The sequence below is a fragment of the Oncorhynchus gorbuscha genome, linkage group LG15 (genome assembly GCF_021184085.1).
Source record: "Oncorhynchus gorbuscha isolate QuinsamMale2020 ecotype Even-year linkage group LG15, OgorEven_v1.0, whole genome shotgun sequence".
Classification (NCBI taxonomy): Eukaryota; Metazoa; Chordata; class Actinopteri; order Salmoniformes; family Salmonidae; genus Oncorhynchus; species Oncorhynchus gorbuscha.
The window spans coordinates 49999606-50027207 of NC_060187.1; the positions used below are offsets into that span (position 1 = coordinate 49999606).

The 27602-nt window shown below is 42.2% G+C and overlaps 1 protein-coding gene and 1 pseudogene across 3 annotated transcripts; one reads left to right on the forward strand and one right to left on the reverse strand.

Annotated features, from left to right (window-relative positions):
- LOC123997450 overlaps positions 1-27602 on the forward strand; it is a 99561-nt pseudogene that overhangs the window by 19464 nt on the left and 52495 nt on the right.
- On the reverse strand, positions 9730-27082 carry LOC123997449 (5-hydroxytryptamine receptor 2B-like). Of its 3 annotated transcripts, none has more exons than XM_046301701.1 (4): positions 26793-27082; positions 24710-25346; positions 17409-17609; positions 9730-14937 (listed from the first exon to the last, which is right to left on the reverse strand). In XM_046301701.1, exons 2-4 carry the CDS (start codon positions 24969-24971, stop codon positions 14015-14017), a joined length of 1386 nt encoding a protein of 461 aa, XP_046157657.1. In that variant the 5' UTR covers positions 24972-25346; positions 26793-27082; the 3' UTR covers positions 9730-14014. The 3 variants fall into 3 exon arrangements, with proteins under 3 accessions (XP_046157657.1, XP_046157656.1, XP_046157658.1); XM_046301700.1 differs by having other exon boundaries at positions 26436-27082; XM_046301702.1 differs by lacking the exon at positions 24710-25346.

Consider the following 27602-nt stretch of genomic DNA (forward strand, 5'->3'; position numbering starts at 1 on the left):
TTTTGGTTTTGACTATAAGGCACAAAAATTGCTGGGACCATGGCTGCCAAGCAAGTTGTGTCACATGCGCCTGAAATAACAATTGCAGGACTGCGGTTTGGTACGGGACCAGTTATTGCGGGTGGCCAGCGGGAGTAGGCACGTGCGGTATGAAAAGCTGTGGGAGTGGGTGGGATGAAGAAATCCGTCCCGCACAGACCTCTACCATCATGCAGTGCTCATGTCTGCGTCTGCCCTCTGTTCCCAGGTGAAGCTGTGGGGCTGGCCCTGGGGCTGGTCATGCTGGGCTCGAAGTCGGCACAGGCCATTGAGGACATGGTGGGCTACGCCCAGGAGACGCAGCACGAGAAGATCCTGCGCGGCCTGGCTGTTGGAATCGCCATGGTTATGTACGGATGCATGGAAGAGGCACACGCTCATCGAGAGCCTCTGCAGAGACATGGTAACAGTCACACGCACACACTCTTCTTCCATTATGCTTGGTGATGATGGGTATATGCCTTCTCAGCACTTTGCATTGTAAGGGGGGAAATTTGCCTTATCTGCTACCACCATATTTATTCCTTGGCTGTGCACCCATGACAGTTAACCCTTTTGCCTATTGTTGGCAAATGTGGTTCCTTTTGCTTTTTTCCTGCCTGTATTAATCTGTTTCAATTTACTGTGACCATGAATACCTCTCGAACTGTACAGCTCTGGAAAAAATTAAGAGACTGCTGCATATTTTTCTTAAATCAGCATTTCTACATGTATGGCTTCCATTCCAGTGTCTGTTGAATTCCAACACAGGCACACCTCATTCTACTGAATGAGGTACTAATTAGGTGATCATCTGAACCAAATCTTATTTAACTTGGGAAAGCTGTGGTCATCACTCTCCTCTTGCAATAGGACCAGCTGGATGGCAAAAGCAGTGCTAGTAGTACCTCAAAAGTAATTGGAATTCAAAATAACAATTGACCATGCCAAAAGAGTTGAAAAGGAATGTTTTGAGTGAGCGAAATAAGGGTTCAAATCTGGCTTTACTGGCAGAGGGATACAGTGAGTGTCAGGTTGCTTCCATCCTTACAATTTCAAAGACGGCGGTTCATAAGGAAAAGGTCAAGCAGCAGACATTGGGGACAACAAAGCTACAGACCGGCAGAGGGCGAAAATAACTCCACTGACGGGGATGACCGACAACTCATTTGAACGTCACTCAACAACCGTAGGATGATATCAAGTGACCTACAAAAAGAATGGCAAAAGGCAGCTGGGGTGAATTGCATGGCGAGGACGGTTCGAAACAGGCTCTTAGGGGCGGGGCTGAAGTCGTGCAAAGCTAGATAAAAGACCAATGAGAAGAAAAGAAGAGCCAGGCTGAGGTTTGCAAAAGACCATAAGGATTGGACCGTAGAGGACTGGAGTAAGGTCATCTTCTCGGATGAGTCCAATTTTCAGCTTTGCCCAACACCTGGTTGTCTAATGGTTAGACGGAGACCTGGAGAGGCCTACAAGTCACTTTGTCTCGCACCCACTGTGAAATTTTGGATGATCTGTAATGTTCAGGGGGTGCTTCAACAAGGCTGGAATCAGGCAGATTTTTCTTTGTGAAGGACGCATGAATCAAGCCATGTACAAGGTTGTCCTGAAAGAGAACTTGCTTCCTTCTGCTCTGACAATGTTCCCCAACACTGAGGATTGGTTTTTCCAGCAGGACAATGCCACACAGCCAAGGTGTGGATGGAGAACCACCAGATCAATACCCTGTCATGGCCAACCCTGTCAGGGCCTGAACTCCATTGAAAACCTCTGAAATGTGATCAAGAGGAAGATGGATGATCACAAGCCATCGAACAAAGCCGAGCTGCTTGAATTTTTGCGCCAGGAGTGACATAGTCACCCAACATCAATGTGAAAGACTGGTGGAGAGCATGCCAAGAAAATCCAGGTTATTCCACCAAATATTGATTTCTGAACTCTTCCTAAGTTAAAACATTAGTATTGTGTTTTAAAAATGAATATGAACTTATTTTCTTCGCATTATTCGAGATCTGACAACACTGCAGTTTTTTTGTTATTTTGACCATTTTCTGTAAATAAATGTTCGAAATGACTATTTTTATTTGGATTTGGGAGAAATGTTGTCAGTAACTTATAGAATCAAACCAAAATGTTCATTTTACCCAAACACATAAATAGTAAAACCAGAGAAACTGATCATTTTGCAGTGGTCTCTTCATTTTTTGGTTGGAATAATATTGTGAAAATGCTGATGCCCTTTTAGTGTAAAAGCTGTTCAATTGAAATTTCAGCCTGTTTTGGTGGGTGTCGGCCTGCCCGGTGACGACATCAGACGGTAAACTAGTTAATAGACCAATAAGAGTTCCATACCTCTGTCAATAACAGCTACATTTCAGTTTTCCCCTCTCCCATTTAGACAACTCCCTGACAGTTCTATCAAAATGCTTGCTTGAGAAATTACTCTTTGCTAAGAAGTTTTTCTTTTTGGCTATTTTCATTGAAAACAATCACCGTAAGGTTCTTAATTGTTACCCAGAAATTATTTGATATTGAGATGAAAATGTCTGCATTGGACCTTTAAAAAAAAAAAAAGTGTTAGATGTCAAATGTTGTTGACCACACATTGTTGCCATGGCTAGACTCACTGCTGCACACTTGTCTCTTAACTAAGGCTCTGTGTGTTCTGTGTCTGTTCTAGGACCCGATCCTGCGACGCTCCGGAATGTACACAGTGGGCATGGCCTACTGCGGCTCCGGAAACAACAAGGCCATCAGACGTCTGCTGCATGTGGCTGTAAGTATCCTCCTTCCCCTTTCTCACGCAAGACATCGACAACCAGGTAACAGAGCAGGCCATGGATAGCCAAGCTATTAAGTATTGTAATTGCAAGGATGGTTATGACAGTCTATTATGTGTTGGCATAATATATACAAAAGTATGTGGACACCCCTTCAAATGATTGGATTCCAAACTGCCTCTGGAAGCAACGTCAGCACAAGAACTGTTCGTCGGGAGCTTAATGAAATGGATTTCCATGGCTGAGCAGCTGCACACAAGCCTAAGATCACCATGCACAATTTCAAGTGCCGCCATTGGACTCTAGAGCAGTGGTAATGCGTTCTCTGGAGTGGTGAGTCACGCCTCACCATCTGGCAGGCCGACGAATTAATCTGGGTTTGGCGGATGCCAGGCAAAACGCTACCTGCCCAAATGCATAGTGCCAACTGTAAAGTTTGGTGAAGGAGGAATAATGCTCTGGGGCTGTTTTTCATGGTTCAGGTGTTCAGGCTAGGCCCCTTAGTTCCAGTGAAGGGAAATCTTAACGCCACCGCATACAATGACATCCTACACAATTCTGTGCTTCCAACTTTATGGCAACAGTTTGGGGAAGGCCCTTTCCTGTTTCAGCATTTACAATGCCCCTGTGCACAAAGCGAGGTCCATACAGAAATTGTTTGGTGTGAAAGAACTTGACTGGCCTGCACAGAGTTCTGACCTAATCCCCATGTAACACCTTTGGGATGAATTGGAACGGCGATTGTGAGACAGGCCTAATCGCCCAACATCGGTGCCCAACTTCACAAATGCTCTTGTGGCTGAATGGAAGCAAGTCCCCGCAGCAATGTTCCAAAATCTAGTGGAAAGCCTTCCCAGAAGAGTGGAGGCTGTTATCACAGCAAAGGGGAGACCAACTCCATATTAATGGCCATGATTTTGGAATGAGATGTTTGACGAGCAGATGTCCACATACAGTTGGTCATCTAGTGCATATTTTTCACGATAATAAAATCCTTTGGTAGTACAGAAAGCCCAAATAGATTCATTCATGTTATTGTTACTGGGTCAGATGGTTGTTCCTACAGATGGCAGCCTGCATAAGCGAAAGGTGTGATTAAGCTTTAATATGAGCTGTTTATGAACAAAGTGCAGGCTTCTCCCAAATCTTTGATATTTTGGCTGATTGGGAGTTTTTCATTTTTGCTTTTGTGCAGCAAAATTATTAGTAGTGGATGTTACATTATCTTCTTGCCCCAATGCATTCTTCCGGCTGTTAATTAATCGTTCTCTACCATTTCAGGTGAGCGACGTGAACGATGATGTCAGAAGGGCAGCGGTGGAATCCATTGGATTTATCATGTTCAGGTAAGGCCTTGGCCCTATGCAAACCTGTATACTTATATGTAATCCCCTTTTTGTCCAGCTGAGGTCCCCCTACTTTCAGCCTCTTAGTCCACTGTGAATCTCAGCCAAGGAACTCTGATTAATCAGACCCTACTTGTATACACATAGATGGCATTCTTCCCATATCCCGGGAATACTTTCCAAATGCGTTTGGAGTATGTCCTCGAATGGGTATTGTTGGCCGTTTATGTAGCCTCCTCCCCCTCATCCCGACCGTTAAACCATCCAAAGCAAACAATGAGATAGATATCTTCCGCCTAGACCTCAGATTAATAGATGGGGCTTTTCCACTTGTGAATGCCACTGGGGCTGTTACCCACCTTCTGCCCAGAGGTTAATCCATGTTCTCCCGTCAAGTATTAGGTTTTCACATGTCTTCACCACAGCCTGTGGAATTGTCACCTTGCTTGGCTAGAGAGTTAATGTGGTCTGAACACTGTTTTGGGTTTTAAGTAACCAAGGGCATGCAGTATAGTTAAATTTAAGCCCAGTTGGAGCTCTGGGCTGATCTGTTTTCTTAAACTGAATTGTTTATGTAAGTGATGGGTGTTAAATGTTTTGATAGTGTGATTAAGTTTCCAAAATGTGAGAACTTGTTTGATGTTCAAGTTAAATCTATTAAGCATGAAAACCCTTTGAACCGCCCTTGTGTTGGTCCGTGCAATGGTCTTCGGTAGTCTTATCCAATTATTAAGTGTCATTCGTGATCAAAGATATGACACATTTTTAAATGATTTTACTCTTAAGAAAGTATTTCATTGCATCCTTGTAGCTTAGCCTACCTCAAGGAGCTGAAACTATCCCTCACTTTCCTACAGGGTTGGCACTCTTAAGTGATCCCCATGTGGTTGGTTTTCATGTGGAATATCAACATGATGTAATGACCAACATCTCCCCTGTCAAATCAAAGACAGAATTTAGATGCACTTTTAGCTGAGAGGTTATAATTACTTCCTGGCTCTCCTTACAGGTAGTTCAGTGTCTGAGGACATTGTTTTCATGTCGCCCACTTGAGTCACACATTCTTCTTTTCGGTTTACGGAGACTCATCACTCATTCTCTGACGTGAATTTACCCATCAGGCAGCACTGCAGCATTAAACAGTGCGCTGGGCCAAGTGGAGGAACATGGCGGTCTATTTTAAGCCCAAAAAAGGTTATGCGATATTCCCATGATCAATTGGCTGTTAGATAAACCGTGTGTAAATCCTTCCTGTGTTTAGAAAGCCTCCTGAGCAGCAACAACCCCCCCCCCCCCCCCCCACACACACACACACACACTCCCTTCTCTGTCTTGGGAAGCCAGGATGTGGTGCTCAGAGCTGCTGTCTCTGAGTGGGCCTGAAGTCAAAGGTCAGAGTGACTGCTCCAAAAGGCCATGGGTATATTCTTCCCCATTGGCTGATCTCAGAACTTTCAATGCATATATCTGTGAAGGTTCTGTATGAACCAAATGTGGGCTTATTGCATTACATTTCAATGCAGGGTGGTACACCCTGTGTACTTAATAATATTATTATAGATTTTATGCTATGGACTCAAGAATTAGTTAAACTCACCCAAAAATAATACCCTTTCTGGTTTATTATGTAAATTCCTTCGTTGTTTTTGCTTAGTGACGTCACTTCATTCACTGGTATGGATTTTGTAATGGAGAATTTGTCAAAATGCCCTCTTTCATGGCCACTCCTAAAGTGATCATGACACTAGGCACTTAACTTCAGGATTTGGCCTCCCTGTAGTCGTTGTTTGGGATTATGAACTCCAGAGTTAGCGTGGGGGTTTATGGTGTGACTATTTTCACTCCCCTGTCCATTTAGCGAAATGTCCTTTCATAGGGTAGCCGGAGGCAAAGTCATTAATATTCATGGGTTACTTTGGTTGAGGCTTCTTGGATGTGACGTCACACAGATGCCATGAAGAGCCATTTGTTTAGTTTGCTTACGGGTATGACCAGTCAGCACCGAACGACTTGGGAAACCCAGCTTCAGCTGAATTAATGAATTGGGAAATAAATGAAGGCCCCACCAGATAGCTACCAATCTATTTTAGTTTCATTGTCCGACCTTTCATAAAGAGTCCACTAATTGCTATTTGTACCTTCCCACAAACTGTTGGCACAAACTGTTGATTAGTTGGCTAGTAGCTTACTGGCCTGTCAGTAGCCACTATCTAACGTTAGCTACATTTCACACAGTAGCTATCCTTCTAAATACAGTGGTCACTGGATAAACTAACTATAAATTGAACATTAACTCCCAGTCAAAAGTTTTAGAACACCTATTCTTCAAGGGTTTTTCTTTATTTGTACTATTTTCTACATTGTAGAATAATAGTGACGACATTAAAACTATTAAATGACACATGGAATAATGTAGTAACCAAAAACTATTAAACAAATCAAAATATATTTGAGATGCTTCAAATAGCCACACTTTGCCTTGATGCCCGCTTTGCACACTCTTGGCATTCTCTCAACCGGCTTCACCTGGAATAGTTTTCCAACAGTCTTGAAGGGGTTCCCACATATGCTGAGCACTTGTTGGCTGCTTTTCCTTCACTCTGCGGTCCAACTCATCCCAAACCATTTCAATTTGGTTTGGGTCGGGTATTGTGGAGGCCAAGTCATCTGATGCAGCACACCATCTCTCCTTCTTGGTAAAATAGCCCTTACACAGCCTGGAGGTGCTTTTGGTCATTGTGCATATGATATGTCTGTCATAATTTCGAACAAGTCCTTTACACTATATTTAGTTATTTGGTAACTTTATTTGGGAATGATACAAATCGTAGTGTCTTAGAACTCCAAAACAAATATGGGCTGCATGATGCATAATAAGCTTTTGATGATTTGTCGCAAAAAAGATTGCCCTCTGTTCTTGCCTCAGGCTACACACGCTGTTCTCTCATCAAGTGATCATACTTTCACACATCAGACTATTCTCAATTGAATCTCGTCTTTACTAGTATGTCAAATTTGTTTTGATTTAGAATGGCCCATCCCATTATCAAATTTGCAGTGGAATAAAGACATGTAATCCGTATGCACTCGAATAGCGAATGAAGACCGCTTTCTCGCAGTTAGTTTTTCAATCATGCCGGGTAGACTACTCCAGTTTGATAGCTGAGCATGTGCTTAATATGAGCAGCTGAGAAATAAATATAGTAGCCGGTAGGATCCTCCTTTTTAGTGGCAACCATCAAAACTCTGCTTTAACACAGGATTGCAGATAGAAATGTCTGGGTTTGTAAGAACCCTTACAGTACATGGCCAAAGTATGTTGACACCTGCTCGTCATACTCCCTTTGCTGCTATAACAGCTTCCACTCTTCTGGAAAGGCTTTCCACTACGATGGAACATTGCTGCGGGGACTTGCTTCCATTCAGCCACGAGCATTAGGGCGGTCGTGCACTGATTTTGGGCGATTTAATCCTGGCTCGCAGTCGGCGTTCCAATTAATTCCCAGAGGTGTTCGAGGTCAGTTCTCTCAGCAGACCAGTCAATTTCTTCCACACCAATCTCGCCAAACAGTTTCTGTATAGACCTCGCTTTTGCACAGGGGCATTGTCATTCTGAAACAGGAAAGAGCATTCCCTAAACTTTTGCCACAAAATTGGAAGCATAGAGTTGTCTAGAATGTCATTGTATGCTGTAGCGTTAAGCTTTCCCTTCACTGGAACTAAGGGGCCTAGCCCGAACCGTGAAAAATAGCCTCAGACCATTATTGCTCTTCCACCAATCTTTACAGTTGGCACTACGCATTGGGACAGGTAGCATTTTACTGGCATTCCCCAAATCACAGATTAGTCTGTCGGACTGCCAGATGGTGAAGCGTGATTCATCACTCCAGAGAATGCGTTTCCACTGCTCCAGTCCAATGGACTTTACACCACTCTAGCTGCTTGGCATTGGTCATGGTGATCTTAGGTTCGGCCATAGAAATCCATTTTGTGAAGCTCCTGACGAATACTTCTTGTTCTGACGTTGCTTCCAGAGGTAGTTTGGAGCTCGTTCTTGAGTGTTGCAACTGAGGACAGATTATTTTTTACGCGCTTCAAGCACTTGGTGGTCCCATTCTGTGAGCTTGCATGGGTGAGCCGTTGTTGCTCCTAGATGTTTTCACTTCACAATAACAGCCCTTACAGTTGACCGGGGCAGCTCTAGCAAGGCAGAAATTTGACAAACTTACTCGTTGGAAAGGTGGCACGCTATGACAGTGCCACGTTGAAAGTCACTGAGGTCTCCCGTGCGGGCCATTCTACCGGGAATGTTTGGCTATGGAGATTGCATGGCTGTGTGCTCGATTTTATATAGCTGTTAGCAACGGGTGTGGCTGAAATGGCCGAATCCACAAATTTGAAGATGTTTCCACATACTTTTGTCCAACTACTGTTTTGAGGAGCATGTAGTCTCTCTGAATGACAGGTAATATATTCCGCCCAAGATTTGTATTCCATGGGCTCTCCAACCCTGTTCCTGCAGCTACCGATGGTATAATGTAAGCCGCCCTGCAAAATCAGAGGCAAATAGCGTAGCTTCGGCCTATACTTTCTCTCCCAGACTCATGCTACACTCCAAACATTCTATTCAACCAGCCCATTCAGTATGGATAATAATACAGTCCACACTCAAAAGAGATTACTAGAATTTGTTTACCAAGGACATTTAAAATATTTTATCAGCAACCATCACTCCTGTGTTCCAATGGCACGTTGTGTTAGCTAATCCAAGTTTATAATTTTAAAAGGCTATTTGATCATTAGAAAACCCAATTATGTTACCACAGCTAAAAACTGTTGTGCTTATTAAAGAAGCAGTAAACTGGCCTTCTTTAGACTAGTTGAGTATCTGGAGGATCAGATGTGCTACATGTCCCAGACCTGCTGTTTTCAACTCTCTAGAGACAGCAGGAGCGGTAGAGATGCTCTCAATGATCGGCTAGGAAAAGCCATCTGACATTTACTCCTGAGGTGCACCCTTGACAACTACCGTGATTATTATTATTTGACCATGCTGGTCATTTATGAACATCTTGGCCATGTTCTGTTATAATCTCCACCCGGCACAGCCAGAAGCGGACTGGCCACCCCTCATAGCCTGGTTCCTTTCTAGGTTTTTCTTACTAGGTTTTGGCCTTTCTAGCGAGTTTTTCCTAGCCACTGTTTTTCCTAGCCACTTCTACACCTGCATTGCTTGCTATTTGGGGTTTTAGGCTGGGTTTCTGTACAGCACTTTGAGATATCAGCTGATGTAAAAAGGGCTATATCATTTATTTTTTTTGATCAGCATTTGTGGGTTCGATTACAGGCTCAAAATGGCCAGAAACAAAGACCTTTCTTCTGAAACTCGTCAGTCTATTTATGTTCTGAGAAATTAAGGCTATTCCATGCCAGAAATTGCCAAGAAACTGAAGATCTCGTACAACGCTGTGTGTAACTCCCTTCACAGAACAGCACAAACGGGCTCTAACCAGAATAGAAAGAGGAGTGGGAGGCCCCGGTGCACAACTGAGCAAGAAACAGACACCTCACAAGTCCTCAACTGGCAGCTTCATTAAATAGTACCCACAAAACACCAGTCTCCATGCCAACAGTGAAGATGCGACTCCGGGATGCAGGCCTTCTATGTTTAGAAAAGAACCAAGATATTTTCCCAACATTCATGCAATGCACTTTGGGTTTTTAACATTAGCAGGACAAGCCATTCCATCAATGTGTTATCAGACAGCTATACTGAACTGAAATATAAATGCAACAATTTAAAAGATTTTACTGAGTTACAGTTCATAAGGAAATTAGTCACTTTAAATAAATTATGCCCTAATTTAGGGATTTCACATGACTGGGCAGGGGCAAAGCCATGTGTGGGCCTGGTGGGGCACAGGCCCACCTACTTGGGAGTTAGGCCCACCAACTGGGGAGCCAGGCCTAGCCAATAAGAATGATTATTTTATTTTTTTTCCCTCAAAAGGGCTTTATTACAGACAGAAATACTACTCAGTTTCATCAGCTCTCCGGATGGCTGGTCTCTCCAACGATCCCGGATGTGGAGGTCCTGGGCTGGCGTAGTTACACAGTCTGCGGTTGTGAGGCAGGTTGCCAAATTCTCTAAAACGATACCTGCAAAATTCTGCCAAATTCTCTAAAACTATGTTTTTATTATCTGGCAACAGCTCTGGTGGACACTCCTGCAGTCAGCATGCCAATTACACACTCCCTCAATTTGAGACATCTGTGGCATTGTGTTGTGTGACAGAACTGCACATTTTCGAGTGGCTTTTTAATATCCCCGGCAGTAGCTGCACCTGTGTAATGATCATGCTGTTCAATCAGCTTCTTGATATGCCACACCTGTCAGGTGGATGGATTATCTTGGAAAAGGAGAAATGCTCACTACCAGGGATGTAAACAGAATTGTGCACAGCATTTGAGAGAAGCTTTTTGTGCGTATGGAAAATTTGTGATCTTTATTTCAGCTCTTAAAATATGAAACCAACACTTTACATGTTGCGTTTTATATTTTTGTTCAGTATAGATATATACCTACTTACGTTTTGGAAGCTAATAGATTACAATTATTGTCGCATCTTTTAACTTAATGCAATCTGAAAATACTAATAACATAATAAATAGCAGAAGAATAACTGCAGATTAAATAATGCTGTAATTTATAATTACAGCATTATAATTCCAGCGCCCTGTGCGTCCTAATGTAGGCTATTGCCCCTTATAAGAGCTATAATTTATTTTGTAGGCATATCTTGTGTTGTGATTCTTACCAAATATGTTGTCTTTTCACACTATTCAAACCCCAATTAAATTAACAATTGATGAAGCTATTTTAGTCTATAGTTCACATACTGCAAACAAATAATCTGAACTAAATTCTTTACACATATTTTGGAATTTCTGTGCATTCTTGACAATCCCTAATCTGTATCTAAAAACGGCACGTTTTTTCCGTGAACCTGCACATCTTCTCTCTTGTGGCATCAATGTGAGGGTTTATGGCAGGGGAAACGGTGTTGCAGTAGTCTAGTGTGTGGTGCGGGATAATGACAAGTGAATTTGGAGAGCATTTCGATAGGTTGTCTGACCTGAACTCAGACTACCTCTTAATTGTATTTTCAGTTCGCTTCAGGAGCTCTTTTGAGGGGTCTGAGTTCATACTGGACAAAAAATTAAGATAACGGTACTGAGTTTACCGAAATTGGCTGACATTTTGCTGCGGTCAAGACTCATGACTGCCGGTGTGGCGGCAGTCATACTGTCACCGCAATCGCTGTAGTCTCATCTAGCTATTTTAGAGCGTAATCTACCCCTAGAAATAAAAATCACCAAACTTCTGTCAATTTGCTGAAAGCCTGTGTTTTATCAATGGGTAAAAAAAGAGAACTCCCCATGATTTACCTTCTAAGTGGTCTGTCTGTGAAATTAGGAAATTGTGTAGGAACGTGTCATAGCTACATGGTTCTCATCACTGGAGATGGGGGATAACACACTATCACATTTCATAGCCCTTTGAAAACAATTACCTGCACTCCAGATTGCCAAAAGGCCAATGGAAGGTATGGGCATACTTGTCTAGAACACATCCATCCATTTTATATCGTCATGACAAAGTATATATTTCACTTGGATGTGTTCAATATAAACAGTGTACCAAATTATTCAACTCTGTTTGTCCTTCAAATACCACCTCACAATGTGCCCTGTGCCTCTGTGGGAATGGGCCTCTGTGGGAACATACTCTGATTAATGACAAAAATGTCAATGTAGTATCAAGGGCTTTCTAAAAATTCTAGCTAGAAACAAAATTAGCACAGCTTGCTAGTTAGCGTACATTAGCTACAGCAGGCACATGCTAAACAAGCTACTGCCATCTTGTGGCCTGGAGTCTTCTAAAACTATTCCACTGTAAAATGTCAATTTAACAGCCGTGGCGTTTTATTTGTTTAAATCACTGAACAAAACGGGCGCTTATTAGAGACAGGTTTCTATTTGAGCCTGGCGTCTGTTTCCTTAATGCACACACCTTTTGCTCATTTGCATAGTTAATTGTTTAATTCCAACATTCACCTCCAAGATTTTAAACAATTTCTTAATTATCATTTAGTGACTTTTTTTGTCTAAGTATGCCTTCATACAAATTATACATACTTTTTTATTTATTTTACCACTTGAGGGCGATCGGACGATTTCTGGGGGTCTGTACTCCGGAAGTTCTTACTGGCAATAAAAATAGTTTTTAAATGCATTGGGGCCTGTAGATTGCCATGCTTCTCTCTATATTCAGCTATTAATAGGCTACATCTAGTTATTAAAAAGCTGTGTAATATAATGTTGCAATGCAAGTCCTTACTATATTCTTTAGAATTGTATTAAATGCATTCATTTTATTCTAAAGTATGTCATTTTGAGATTATTTTTTAAATAGGACACTGCCCCTTTTTAAGACAAACATTCCAAAATATATCAACTCGCTACTGTAGGCTAGCCAAGACACATGCTAGGTGTCTTTTTGTAGCTTTATTTTAGCAGACTATCAACAGTAGCCAGCATATTGCTAGTACTGTATGTTCACTATTGAAGGTTGTAAATCGCTTTCCCTAAAGTAAAGGAGCTCAGCGACTGGATTAATGACCATTTATTTTGCTCAGGACAGCTCGTGTGTGCTGTGTAAAGGCCATCGGTTAATAAAACATTTTTTACATTTAATGTGCTGTAGTTGTGACCTGCGGGAACAAGTGGAGCTTCAATGAACGGTCAATCATATTGCTCAAATACTTGACTTTATCGCATGTAGTCTTCAAGTTACTGGGCCAGTGACTGACTAGATCCGTCGGGCATAGTCAATGTCAGACCCTGTTTATAGCTTCAAAACGTGGCTAAAACAGTAGTTTGAATATCATAGATGGTCAGTCCTTGCATCCATAGCTCTGCCTATGAATTTGAGTGGTTACATTTCTCCAGACCCATCCCTCAACTTTTTACTGGAACAGGGGTGGGATAACATTTTTAATATTTCAACGGCTGATTGCCCCTTTAAGAACTGTTTAAAAAATAATTTAAAAAAGACGTACTTTTGGCTTTTCTTTTAGCAAAGCACTGTTTTATCAATTTATGAACCAGGAATTTTATGCTAAATACATATCCATCTGTAGGCTATACATTTGTATTTTACAAGCTTCTCATTTGCAAAGGTTTTGTCTTTGTTGCATTTTATATATAATAATCAATTTGGATGCTATAACAGTTTGGGAAAATAGGACCTGTGACTATACAATAAATCTGTTAATATTCATAAAAGCACTTACCAAAAAATTGCAATTAAAATGGGTGGTATTTATAAACTATTTTGTGTGAAGGTGAAGTGTTTGTCCTCTCAATAGGTAAAAATGCCATCTCCTCAATGGAAATTGTCCATAGCAGAGAACTAAATAGCCCAAGGTGACAGGATTAGCATTGGAATATACATTGTATCCACTGAGAGTTTCCAGACAGTCATATGTCTTCATTCCTTATGTATTTATCTCTCTGGCGGCTTTCTTAAGAACAGTCCGACCTGACCCTTGTCAGCTTATCTTTTATTGAGGGCAACCACCTCAACACACCTGTTGTCTCATTTTACGCATAATGTTCAGCTATCTGTGTACAGAGGGCCTCTTATTTGTTTGACAGAAATCTACATCTTTTTGTTTCACCCCTGAGAGTACACTGTTTTCTTGACTCCCCTGGGGAGCTCACAACTCAAGCCTTGGGTGCCTCTTACATCTGACTTTCTGGTTCTAATTGTTTCCCTTTTGCTGACTGCATTTTCTGAAAGGCCTACAAGTAACTGACATGCTCTTCGGATTTGCAATCCTCATTCTCAGTAAGGAGCAGAGTGTCCAGTAGAACGCTGCCAGAGGACTGTATTGGTGCTTGCCTTCGGCTCAGTTGACTCTGATAGCACACTGGCCCGATGCCGTTTTTCATTCCCCGCTTCATGAACAGCTTAGAGTTCTCCGCCACAGATGAACGGAAGGAGATCCTTGTTAGATTCCTGCAGCCATGCTGTTCCCTTGTATGGCTGGCTGGCCCATTACTGATGCTGCTGTAGTTAAAGGTGATGTAGCGTGTGAAGGCTTGGCGGAAAGTCTTGTTGAAGAGGGTGTAGACCAGCGGGTTGATACCAGATGACACGTAGCCCACCCACACAAAGATCTCCATCAGACGGCCGATCACATTGACGTTGCAGCTCGCACAAAGCACAGAGGTGATGTTAGTGATAAAGAATGGGCACCACATGACCACAAACAGCAGGAAGACGATGCCGAGCACCTTAGAGGCACGCTGCTCATTGGTCAGGTTTTGCATGGACTTCTTGCCCATGGTAGACATGCGACGGATGGGGATATCTTCATTTGTCATGGGGTTGGTAGGAGCGGTGGGATTTCCTGGCAGTTTCTCAGTTGTGGGAGAGCCCATGGACTGCTCCCTCTGGAAGACTGTGGAGACTGTTGGGCGAGTGAAGCGCTGGGTGACCTTTGACCTGAGCAGAAAAGCTTTCTTGCGCAACACCTGAATGGTGAGCAGGTAGATGACCATCATGATGGTTAAAGGGATGAAAAAAGCTGTCATGGAGCCATACATGATGAACTCTCGGAAGCTGTCTGGTTTCAGTAGGCAGGTGTGGTTGCTGTTGAAGGTGACATTGTTTGGAAGATGGTAGTTTCTCAGCCCCTTGATGGGAATGGGGATTGCGATACCTGTGTAAGAGCGAGAGAGAAGTTTGGTTAATCAAATCATCAATGCAAACTTTGCATCCTACTCTTGGTGGTTTGAGATTCAATGTGTTTTGGGAGTAGATGCAGTATCTTCGCACAGCTTAGTTTTCCACGGTGGTCACTTTATGCTGTCTTTTTGTTTTTTGCATTTTATTGTTGGACATGAACTCTTCATATCTGCTTTTCCTTTTGATGTTGCAGGCATAAAACTGTATAAAGCCTCATGCTTTCACAACTGAGGACAGCAGGGGTAGCGCAAAAGGTTAGGAAGAAAAACTGCTTTCTGTGAGTCCTGGAAGTTCTCATTCTTTGCTTAACAATCCAATAAACTAACCATATATCGCCAGCTATAATACAGTGACAATGAACACACACCCTGGACAAAGACACTCTTCCACAGTTGTGGCGTCTAAGTGCTGCCCCTGTAACTCTAAGCAATCTGGTTTTGCTCAGCGAAAGAAAGTAAATGTGTAGAACCTAGCCCTGAGTGAAAACTAGGGGTGTGCTGTTGTGAAGATGTCCGAACGCTCCATAACTACCACTATTGCCAGGCTAAACTCTGCCAAGTCCTCACACCGCAGTCTCACAAATGCCTCAGCCAGAGGAACCGTCTAGGCTGACGATGTTAACGAGCATAGGGGTGTTTAATTTCATTTCCTACTGGAAAGCTAATATTTAACGGATAACAGATCATTTAAAAGCAAACCAGTATGCTTATATACTGAGGGTTCACTGGCCAGTCATCAGTAATACAAACTCGGGCAGTGGACTCTAAAGTAATATCATCAATCAGGAAAATAAAACGATGTTTGTCTCAACTGTCAAACTATCTCTTTGGACTATGGCAAATGACATTTGGGTCTAGGCTTACATTGGGCCAAAAATGCGAAACCAGTTTGAGTCTGGAATTCCCTCGTATGAAATATGCCCTGTGAGAAGAGGATTCCAGTGTTTCAGCTCCATCTGCACCTCATTTATAGTCTAATAATAGGCTAAGAAAATGGATGCAATGATCAGGGGCCCTTCGAGTTCATTAAGGTAGGGGCTATCAATGAGAAGGCTAAGCTATTCTACACACAACAGACCTAAGTTTGATCTGAGATTAATAGCAAAAGGAGAGGGGCAGTCAGACCGACAGTCGGAACCGTGCGTATAGGTGATAACATGGTCATCTTTATCTCGCATTGTCTTCTCTTGCAATGCCTCAAATTCAGTCTATTAAAATATATACACTACCAGTCAAAAGTTTTAGAACACCTACTCATAACGGAGTCACCTCTTCACTGTTCACGTTGAGACTGGTGTTTTGTGGGGGCTATTTAACTTCTTTGGGATAGGGGGCAGCATTTTCACTTTTGGATGAATAGCGTGCCCAGAGTAAACTGCCTCCTACTCAGTCCCAGATGCTAATATACGCATAGTAGTAGTAGTATTGGATAGAAAACACTCTGGAGTTTCTTAAACAGTTTGAATGAGGTCTGTGAGTATAACAGAATTCATATGGCAGGCAAACAAATTCCAAACAGGAAGTGGGAAATCTGAGATTTGTAGTTTTTGAACTCACCCCTATTGACCACATTGTGGGATATTGGTAATGTTGCACTTCCTACGGCTTCCACTAGATGTCAACTGTCTTTAGAACGTTGTTTCAAGCTTCTACTGTGAAGTGGGGGCGAATGAGAGCTGTTTGACTAAGGGGTCTGGCAGCAGCCTCGTTCCGTCACGCGCGTTCACGTGAGAGGTATCTCTCGTTCCATTGCTTTTCTACAGACAATAGAATTCTCCGGTTGGAACATTATTGAACATTTATGATAAAAACATCCTAAAGATTGATTCTATACTTAGTTTGACAAGTTTACTTTTTGAGTAACTTTTTGAACTTTTCTTCCGACCGGACCTGAACACTCGCTTTCGCTGTAAAGCATTTTTGAAATCAGACACTGTGACTGGATTAACGAGAATTGTATCTTTAAAATGATGTCTAATACTTGTATGTTTGAGAAATTTGATTTATGACATTTCTGTTGATTTGTATTTGGCGCCCTGCAATTTCATTGGCTGTTGGCGAGCGGAAAGTTCCTAGACAGGTTAAAGAAGCTGCCAGTTGAGGACTTGTGAGGCGTCTGTTTCTCAAACTAGACACTCTAATGTACTTGTCCTCTTGCTCAGTTGTGCACCGGGGCCTCCCACTCTTTCTATTCTGGTTAGAGCCAGTTTGTGCTGTTCTGTGAAGGGAGTACAGCTTTGTGTTGATGTGAAATGAATTTCCTTCCTGGATGAATACTTCAATCTTTTAACCTCCTTTTTCATTTTATGCTTCTTTTGGTCAAGTCTTTCAGTATCATTTACTGGGTTTTCCCACAGGTTACCTTGACTGCTATCACTCACTAGAAACATTGCAGACTGCTCCTGAACTCAACAGTCAACACAACTAAAAAAACAGCACTGCTTACCAATGGATATGAGCCACACCACTGCTATCTTGGCCATGGCTTTGGACCTGGACTTATATTGGCTGTGCTGAATGGGTTTCTTGATGGCTATGTAGCGGTCCAGTGAGATGGCACACAGGTGCATGATGGATGCTGTGGAGAACAGGACGTCCAGGAAGAGCCAGATTGGGCAGAGGAACTCCGGAAGAGGCCACCCGGAATCTGACAAACAGAAAAAAGATGGAAATAATTGGATTGTTAACTGTTCTCATAGGCCAGTACAGAACCATTTGAGATGAAAAGAACACAGTTCTCAAACTTGATTACTGTGGTGCTGAATCTTTTGTTTTCACCTTACATCAGATAAGCCTTATTGAATTTAGATTTCAGTGACTAAATCATGATTTTTGTTTTAACAACTTGGATTAAATTGCTATCTATTTGGATTATTCCCATTGAAAACAGGACTACACTGAACAAAAATATAAACACAACATGTAAAGTGTTTGCTCATGAAACATGGGACCGAAATAAGATCCTATAAATTTGCCATGCGCACAAAAAGCAAATTTCTCAAGTGGGGTGTTGGAGGATTTCTGTTTATAATAAAGCCCTTTATTGTGGGGAAAAACTAATTCTGACTGGGTGGGCTTGGCTGCCAAGTGGGTGAGTCTTGGAGGGCATGGCTACACCCCTGCCCAGTCATGTGAAATCCATAGATAAGGGTCTAATGAATTTATTTCAACTGACTGATTTCCTTATATGATCTGTAACTCAGTAAAATCTTTGAAATTGTACTGATATGTCCTCAGCACACCTATTATATTCTAAATAGAGCTTGTGTTGTTGACCCCACCAGCATTGGGGAGATACGCTTCAATAGTGGATTAAAACCAGCTCTGATGTAGTGAATTCTGTTTGTTTATTTTAGTAAAGCATGAATTCACTGCAGAGATGCTTCTCTTGACTGTGTATGGAGCTGAAAGCTCTATGCTTTTGATGTAGATGTGTTCAAGCACCCTTCTCTCCAGAACTGTTTATACTGGGTCTCGGATGTGAAATTAGCGAGTAATTGGGCTGGATTATATCCCATTGTACATCAACATTGTAAAAGATCCTGTTGTTGAATGATTTCTTTAGTGTTAACCCTTTAGCTGATTTCTTGTACTTCATAACGCGAGCATTAGTGAATACATCACATTTATTTTTGTATCGAAGTATTACTTCTAATATTGTATCTTCGTATACAATTATAAAAGAAATGCGCTTTTGAAGAAATGGTTCTTAAACACTATTTGAGTGTCCTCCCTTCATGTTTTACTTGCACCCTAGGACTGTAATGGACACTCCTTACCCACTTTATGGGTTCCATGGCACACCATTTCAGGTGCTTTGTTCAGCTTGATGCACAATTTTGCCATTTCTCCTTATTTAATTCTTATATTTTTGTTTAAATTTAAATAAACTTTTATAGGGACGTTTTTGTGGGACGTTTTGTAATTCCTATGTGTCTACTTTAACATGGACAAAGAGAGAAACAATTATCTCTGGGAATAAGCTCATACACTCAACATATTCTATACATGTGGTGATATTATGTGCATAGACCAGAGTTTAAATCTGGCTGCAGGCAAAGTTTCTGAAGATGTACATTCACTAATAATATAAATGCAGCATGCAAGACTGTACAGTTCATATAAGGAAATAAATACATTAGGCCCTAATGTATGGATTTCACATGACTGGGAATATAGATATGCATCTGTTGGTCACAGATACCTTAAAGGTAGGGGCGTGGATCAGAAAACCAGTCAGTATCTGGTGTGACCACCATTAGCCTCATGCAGCGCGACACATCTTCTTCTCATAGATTTGATCAGGCTGTTGATTGTGGACTGTGGTCCCACTGGAACGTGCCGTTGTACAAGTCAATCCAGAGCATTAACCTTTGTTTTTAACTGACTTGCCTAGTTAAATAATCTTATTTACAATGACGGCCTATCCCGGGCAAACCCAGACGACGCTGGGCCAATTGTGCGCTGCCCTATGGGACTCCCAATCACTGCCGGATGTGATGCAGCCTGGATTCGAACCAGGGACTGTAGTAGTTGCACCTCTTTCACTGAGATGAAGTGCCTTAGACCGCTGTGCCACTCAGGAGCCCATATGGCTGGTGAATATGCAGTCGATGGAAGAATTGGGATATTTTCAGCTTCCAGGAATTGTATACAGATCATTGCGACGTTCTCACAGAAAGCAGCTGGTTTCAATTGGGACAAGTTACAAAGGAATGTGCAATTTTGTGCATTATTATGCTGAAACATGAGATGATGGCGGATGATGAATGACACAACAATGGGCCTTAGGATCTCATCACGGTATCTCTGTGCATTCAAATTGCCATCAATAAAATGCAATTGTGTTCGTTGTTTGTAGCTTATGCCTGCCCATGCCATTACATTTACATTTAAGTCATTTAGCAGACGCTCTTATCCAGAGCGACTTACAAATTGGCCATAACCCCACCACCACCATGGGGCACTCTGTTCACAATGTTGACATCAGCAAACTGCTCGCCCACACGACGCCATACAAGCTGTCTGCCATCTGCCCGGTACAGTTGAAACCGGGATTCATCCATGAAGAGCATATCGAAGGGGAGCATGTGCCCAATGAAGTCAGGCAAAAGGTAGGCCTTCATTGTAAATAAGTGTTTTGTTCTTAATTGACTTGCCTAGTTAAAAAAAGGTTCAAAAACATAAAATTATCTTGCAACAGCTTTGGTGGACATTCCTGCAGCCAGCATGCTAATTTCCCTCACCTTGAGACATCTGTGGCATTGTGTTGTGACAACTGCACATTTTAGTGGTATACTATTGTGCCCAGCACAAGGTGCACTTGTGTAATGATCATGCTGTTTAATCAGCTTCTTAATATGCCACAGGTGGATAGATTCTTTTGGCAAAGGAGAAATGATCACTAACAGGGATGTGCAAAAAAATTGAGGGAAATTACCTTTTTTGTGCATATGGAACATTTGTCATGGATATTTAGTTTCAGATCATGAAACATGAGACCAACACTCTACATGTTGCATTTATATTTTTGTCCATTATATGTGTTGCCAATGCTACAGAGGTGTCCATCCAAGGCCACATTTCTAGGTTAAACTTATAAAGCCATTGCAGTGGACCGGCTACTCTGTGAGAGCGAATACTTTGAAAACCCGAGCTACAAACCTCTAGTGTAGGGTGAGGTTGAGGTTATCATTCCAAAGTGGGAGTAAGCCACACAGCTGAAAATGCTGTCTTATTAAAAGGCTGCCTTTTGAGTATTATTGTCTTAACGATAATTATTATTGCTTACTTTAGAAAATGTCCCCGTTCCAGCAAATACCAGGATATAAACGCTCTGTCCTGCGCCATTGATGTCTGTCAGGCTCTCTGATTACACAAGACATGCACACAGTTCTTAAGGGGCTCCATACTTTATATGGGAATCCTTTTTTCCCTCCCCACTCTGAGTGCATCTGTAAACTCATCCTAAATCACTCACCTGGCCATCACAATTGTTTTAATTGGTCTTTCTGGACACCCGTATTAGTGAATTTGGCTATTTAAGGCACACCAGTTGCTGACGGGTATATAAACTCAAGCATACAGCCATGCAATCTGAATAGCCAAACATTGGTAGTAGAATGACCTTTCAATGTGGCACCGTGATAGGATGCTACCTTTCCAACAAGTCAGTTCGTCAAATTTCTGCCCTGCTAGGAGCTGCCCCGGTCAACTGTAAGTGATGGTATTGTGAAGAGGAAACATCTAGGAGCAACAACGGGTCAGCCACGAAGTGGTAGGCTACACAAGCTCACAGAACGGGACAGCCGAGTGCTGAAGCGCTTAAAAATTGTCTGTCTTTGGTTGTAACTCTCACTACAGAGTTCCAAACTTCCTCTGGAAGCAACGTCAGCACAATGACTGTTCATCAGGAGCTTCATGAAATTGGTTTCCATGGCCAAGCAGCCGCACATAAGCCTAAGATCACATTGTCAAGTGTCAGCTGGAGTGAGAACTGTTCTCTGGAGTGATGAATCACGCCTCACCATCTGGCAGTCCGACAGACTAACCTGGGTTTGGGGGATGCCAGGAGAATGTTACCTGTGCCAACTGTAAAGATTGGTGGAAGAGGAATAATGGTCTGAGGCTGTTTTTCATGGTTCGGGCTAGGCCCCTTAGTTCCAGTGAAGGGAAATCTTAACGCTACAGCATACAATGACCTTTAGACTATTCTGTGCTTCCAACTTTGTGGCAACAGTTTGGGAAAGACCATTTTCTGTTTCAGCATGACAATGCCCCTGTGCACAAAGCGAGGTCCAAAAATACATGTTTTTTTGAGATTGGTGTGAAAGAACTTGACTGGCCTACATAGAGCCTTCACCTCCACCCCATTGGACACCTTTGGGATAAATTGGAATGCTGAATGCAAGCAGGGCGTAATTGCCCAACATCAGTGCCTGACATCACTAATGCTCTTGCGGCTGAATGGAAGCAAGTCCCCGCAGCAATGTTCCAACATCTAGTAGAAAGCCTTCCTAGAAGAGTGGAGGCTGATATAGAAGCACAGGGGGTACCAACTCCAAATTTGATTCCCATGATTTTGATATGAGATGGTTGACAAGCAAGTGTCTATATACCTTTGGTCATGTAGTGTTGCTAGATACTTTGTTTGACAATGGAGGTCCCACAGATGAAAGCAATTAATTGTAGTTTTTTTGAAAGCTGTAAGAACTTCCAGAGTTTTCTGTTTGCACTGAGGTCCTTTAATGCAGCATTATTTCATAAATTGGTATTGTTCTTGTTTTAAGCTCTCCACTGGAGCACTAATTTGATATTCTGGAGGTGGCTCAAAATCTTTAAATCTAGCATGTTTTGACCCAGGATTCTCCAAACGAATTATGGTTAAGCCTAAATTACAAGACATCTCTGGTTGAGTGGGAAATATATATCTATGCCTACCTGTTGTGTGTGGGTAGACTGGGTGAGTCTGGGACCGAGGCATGCCTTCTAAAAGCGTGACCTCTCCCTGAAACAGACAGTATTGAGCTCATTAGTGAAGAAGGGTAAGAATGGTCTGTCATCCCCTTGGTTCAGAGGAGCATCGACCATAGTGACACTTGTGGGCTATTTCGTGAAATCTTAATGATCACTCTACTTTTAGAAAAATTTACATTAGTTTCTGGAATGTCGGGTCTTGTGACCCAGTTGTCCCAAGGCCCAAACATATTTAAGTAAGCATTTATCTCTGTCCTCAATATAAACACATCTCGTCGTGCTACCTCGCAAACATGACACTAGGGTAGGCGCCTCTCTACCCGAATCGTTCAAATAGCTTTTCTTAATGGGTCTCTATGGTTTCCCGAGACTTATTCAGCTGTATATTTAGGTTTACTCTGTAGTGTAGTCAGTTTAAAGTGCACCTTTTTAAGCAGTGCAACCATTACATTTTTCAAGGTGTTGACTATAAGCCTTAAATTCATCTGCTAGGCAGATGTGGAAAAGGACCTCAGGACGTTTTTACAGCTCTTTTAGACATCAATTGTACACCAGCCATGCCCTCTTTCTCAGTAAAATGTTTAATTTTGGAGGAAGGTTTAACTATGATTGGGTTCACCCATCTCATTAATATTGGATGTTTGATGCAATAGCTAGGCTAATTGTGATTTAGTCTGGCATTTCCCCCGCAGCCAGGGCTTGGGATGGAGAGGAGATATTTATCCAGCCAGACACAAAGTGTTCAACAACCATCTCTACGCTATGTAGTTGTGGTTTATTTGGAGTTTAGAGAGTCTTAGGTTTAATGGCAGTGGTATATTAGCGGTCGCGATACTGTCGTTATATAACATGTAGCTACAATATGTCGTCTCTGTCCTCTGGTAAATGTCTTGTATTATTTTGATGTGAGCACTGATCCCCCTCTCTCGCCGTTTGCCTTCACACACTGTCCTTAGCGCCGCCGGGCCTGGATGTACACACGCCTTAACTGGCCCACCGTGCCGAGAGGCTCTAAAGGCTCGGCGTGAAGCACTAAACTCTGTTCATGTGTGTATGACTCCCCCCTCCGCTGTGTGCTCGGGCTCCAGCCAGGAGAGAAATGACAGCTGCCTCTGCACAGTCGTACTTTGCATCCATTCTGTACATTCACACATTGACATGCTCTTACACGTGCGTACGTATACTCACACACACACACACACAGCCCCCCTCCATCCTCTGAACAAAGGCTACTTCTCTTCAAAAGCCACTAGCTGTTTAGTCTTGGCCCTTTCTGTCAACTATAAACTATGGTCACTGGAGACAATCCATCTGCTCATGTTCTCCAGATTTAGAACTAAGACCTTTGAAAAAGACACAGGGATTGTCTGACATGTTAAGCGTGAGGACATGGCTTTGACTTTGTTTATCCCCTCCTTTCCATGTGTCTAGCCCCGATGACTGCATTAAGATGTGATGGAAGGAAGCAGCTTCCCCCCCTTTGCAGTTTGCCTCATTCCCGCAGTTTGCACGGCACATATGGTTCTTATGCAAAGAAAGTGCTTGTTTTTTGAAAGCATGACTTTTGCTTTCAGAAAGGTTGGTTTGTGATTTGGAAAATTGTCTGTGAAAGTCGTGCAGAAATTGGGTCATCATGATCATTGATAGCTGATAGGGCTGTGCTACGGTCGTGATTACATAGCCCAAGGAAGTAGTTTGTTTATTGTCCACTATCTTGTGTTTTTGTCATCTGCTATAATTTGTTTATAGCTGGCGGAGTTTCAGCAGAATATCTGTTAGTGTCCTATTAAACTCTAGCGCTCTTGAATTATCGTAAATATGCATGCCTATTTTTTTTGTTCTGTTAACAAATGCACACAATTCTTGTTGTCAACAGATGAGTCTGCTCGATCCAATTTCCATTTTTAGGCAACCTACTGTAATGGCTTTCTGCGTTGCAATGCACATTTGCTGAACCGGTGCGCTCAGGTGTTTCCCGGGGCTCTCGACTGACAGCAGCTTTATAATGGCAGCTCCATGGGGACTGGGCTATTTAGACCTAATTTATGGGAACCAAGCTAAGCATAAGTACTAGGCCAGCCTTTTCACTTGAATCAGCAATATGTCGCTGTATTTAGGCTGGAAGGGCATCATTCTAAATTAAGATAATGTTGAGACAATCACTTGTAGGACCAGTAGATTTGAGTATAAGCAGTGTCTTGAGTATCAAGTGAATGTACCAGATCTTTTCTCATGGCATGACGAACAGGGAGTCATGTTGGGGTGACTTACTGTATAGCACAGTGATGAGGGCAATGGGCATTACCAGGAGTCCCACCAGCAGGTCGGCCACTGCCAGGGACATCAGGAAGTAGTTGGTGGCGTTCTGCAGCTTCCTCTCCAGCGACACGGCCAAGATGACCAGGATGTTGCCCCCGATGGTGGGGATGATAACCATGATAATGAGCAGAGCAGCCCAGTGCAGCTGAGCCCCGGCCACCTCCCCGGCCCCCGAGCCGTTGGTCCCCAGCGGGACCGCATCTGGCTGCGACATCCTGCTGTGGAAGGAATGGCTGACCTGGGCACGGGTCGTGGTTCTGCTCTGGCTGGCTCAGGGGGCTTGGCCAGCATGATCACAGGGTCCCACAGGCACGGGGGAGGGCAGCGGAGGGCAGCTCAGAGCCAGCACACAGGGCGGTAGCTCATCCTCAGACTCCGCGTACAAACCAAAAGGGCCACGTCACAATCGACAAAGCTCCGCCGCTCCAAAACTGAACAGGTCGCCTCAAGCTTGTTCCAGGCAGTAATCCAAGCACAGGTTGTACCACCACAGTAAAGGGGATGTTAGGTGAAGAGTTGGTTCTCTGACTCGTAGTCCAGGAGCCGGTGTCTTTTGGTTTGTTTACTCCCTAGAACATACCAGTTTCTACTAAAAGTTTTAAAAGGAAACAAAAGCGACAATGTTAAACCTCTTGCTCTAAAGAGGACATTAGTTTCAGTTTGAAGACTTAATGATGATTGACATTTATGGTAACAAATGTTATGTATTTTTCCTGTATATTCGCTAGTATTGGGTTCCAGTCCATGGCGAAGCAATTAACCAAGGAAGTAGATATCAGCTGTAATCAGCGCTTGCATTTTTAACTCTGGCATGTTTAGGTGCGTGTGTTGGTTAAAAAAAAATCTACTGCTAATATGTTCGTTCTAGGTCTATTTCTGTAGTTTTCAAACGACTAACTTACAAAACTTTTAACCCATAATGTTTAAAACCATTGCATGTCATTTAAAAAACATCGAACTAATATTAAATTATGCATGGTTTAATTTTGAACATACAATTTAATTCAGCTTTTATTTTTGTTTTCAAATGCGATTTTTAATTGGCTTATTTCCTTAATTTCCCTATTGCTTTTTAGTGTTTATAAGAACTTAACTTTGCTTATTTATTGCATATCCTAGTGGCTTTTTTCCCTTTCATATTTCTAGATCAAAGTAATTATTTCATTGGCAATAATATTACTCTAAATAGATTGATTCATTGCATTCTCTAAATATACATGCTTTTCTCAACAATTTATCTTAGAACTTTTAATGTTAATTTGTACATACTCCAAGAGTCTTTTTGAAGTGTAGAAAAATTATTTGACCCTCCTTAGCCTCTAGTCCTCTAGGTGAAGCCGCTCTCTGGAAACAAACTGCTTATCCCTATTTAAGTTGTCACTGTTTTATCATTTGTCTACAACAGTCGGTGCACCTATGTCTGTGAGGGCCTTCAAAGGCTTTTTAGAAATGCACTTGATAACAGAAAATACTTTAGGGTCTTAGCAAAAATAAACTTTTTTTAGACGTGAACTGGAATGGTATAGTCCAACGTTAGAATGAACAAAGCTCAGAAGTTCTTACAAATTGCACAGTTTTTTTGAACACATTAACAATTTTCTGTAGATTTGCAATTATTGTATTTATTTTAGAATTATGAACGAACAGTAAGTGATTTTACTGAGTTTCTCTTTCTTACCTTCAGCTAAAGCAGAAGCCTGTGTGTTTTCCTTTAGTTTGTCCAGTTCATTTGCATCGCATGCAGAGCTGCTAAATCCTTACTTTTCAATCACGCAATACCTTGCGCATTGGATGAACAGTGCTGTTCATCACCAAACAACTCAATCCTCAGACTCCTTCAGTGGCAGCTTTTCTTGTCCCTGCTCACGTTTTTTATATACGTAGAACCCCTCAAAAATCATAAAATGTCATAGGCAGCCCTCCCCTTGTGAAAATAATTGGCTAATATTATCTCACTTCGGTGCATTCCATTCTGAGGAATTTCCTTTATCTCTGCATGTTGGATGAGCCCCTGGTTTGGATTCGCATCACGTACCGTTATCACAGGTTGAAAACGTTCAGATATCCTCTCTCTGTCTCACGCTTTCTGTCGATCTTTTGCTCTCTCAGGTTCTCTCCGTCTCTCGCTCTGACGCTGTCTGTCTCATTCTCTTGTCTCGCTCTTGCTCTCTCTGTCTTTGGTCGACTTGCTATTTCTCACTGTTTCTTCCTCCCACCTCCATGCTTACCCTTGAGTCATGCTAAGGAGAAAATAGATGAATGTCTCAGAGTTGGCCGAATGCCAATGGTTCTGGGAGGTAAATTTCCTTCAACACAGTCGTCCTACTGTTTATTTGTCACTTTTTGCTCTCCTCCTGTAGGGACTGGGGATGGAATTTGGAGGAGGAGGGAGTTGTTAGTGATGTCCTATTGAAACTGCATTTTCACTTCTTGAAAATATTTTTGTCTGCCTAGTCTCAAACGTTCATTGATATTTTTATGTTTTATCAAAGATAAAATTATAGAAAAAATTGCCGTAAACTGGTATATTAGAAATTGCAGAGCTAACCATTATTGTTAGTATTGATATACATAAACCTAGCATCTCCTTGCATGCTTATTACTTCCACTGCTGTCTCGTTGCATTGTTTTTAAAACCAGATGAAAAACCAGAAATTTGATGTTCCTGAAGTATACTGTGCTCCTAATGCACCTCAGGTGTCTAGACATGAGTTGGACCAGACAAGGTATTTTATAAGCTCCCTTTCAGTGCCTGTTTAGCATCTCAAATCACGGGAGCCAAGAACATTTCATCTCACTCAGATACCAGGTAGATACATTTTTGATAGTGCTCTCATGACCACTG

Bases quoted from the DNA above. Each gene is read 5' to 3' on its own strand.
- LOC123997449 (XM_046301701.1), bottom strand. From the start codon at position 24,971: ATGTCGCAGCCAGATGCGGTCCCGCTGGGGACCAACGGCTCGGGGGCC. The intron at 17,610-24,709 runs GTAAGTCACCCC...TCTGTTTGTCAG, and splicing joins CCTCATCACTGTGCTATACA to ATTCCGGGTGGCCTCTTCCG. The intron at 14,938-17,408 runs GTAAGCAGTGCT...GCTCTTACACAG, and splicing joins GGTGTGGCTCATATCCATTG to GTATCGCAATCCCCATTCCC.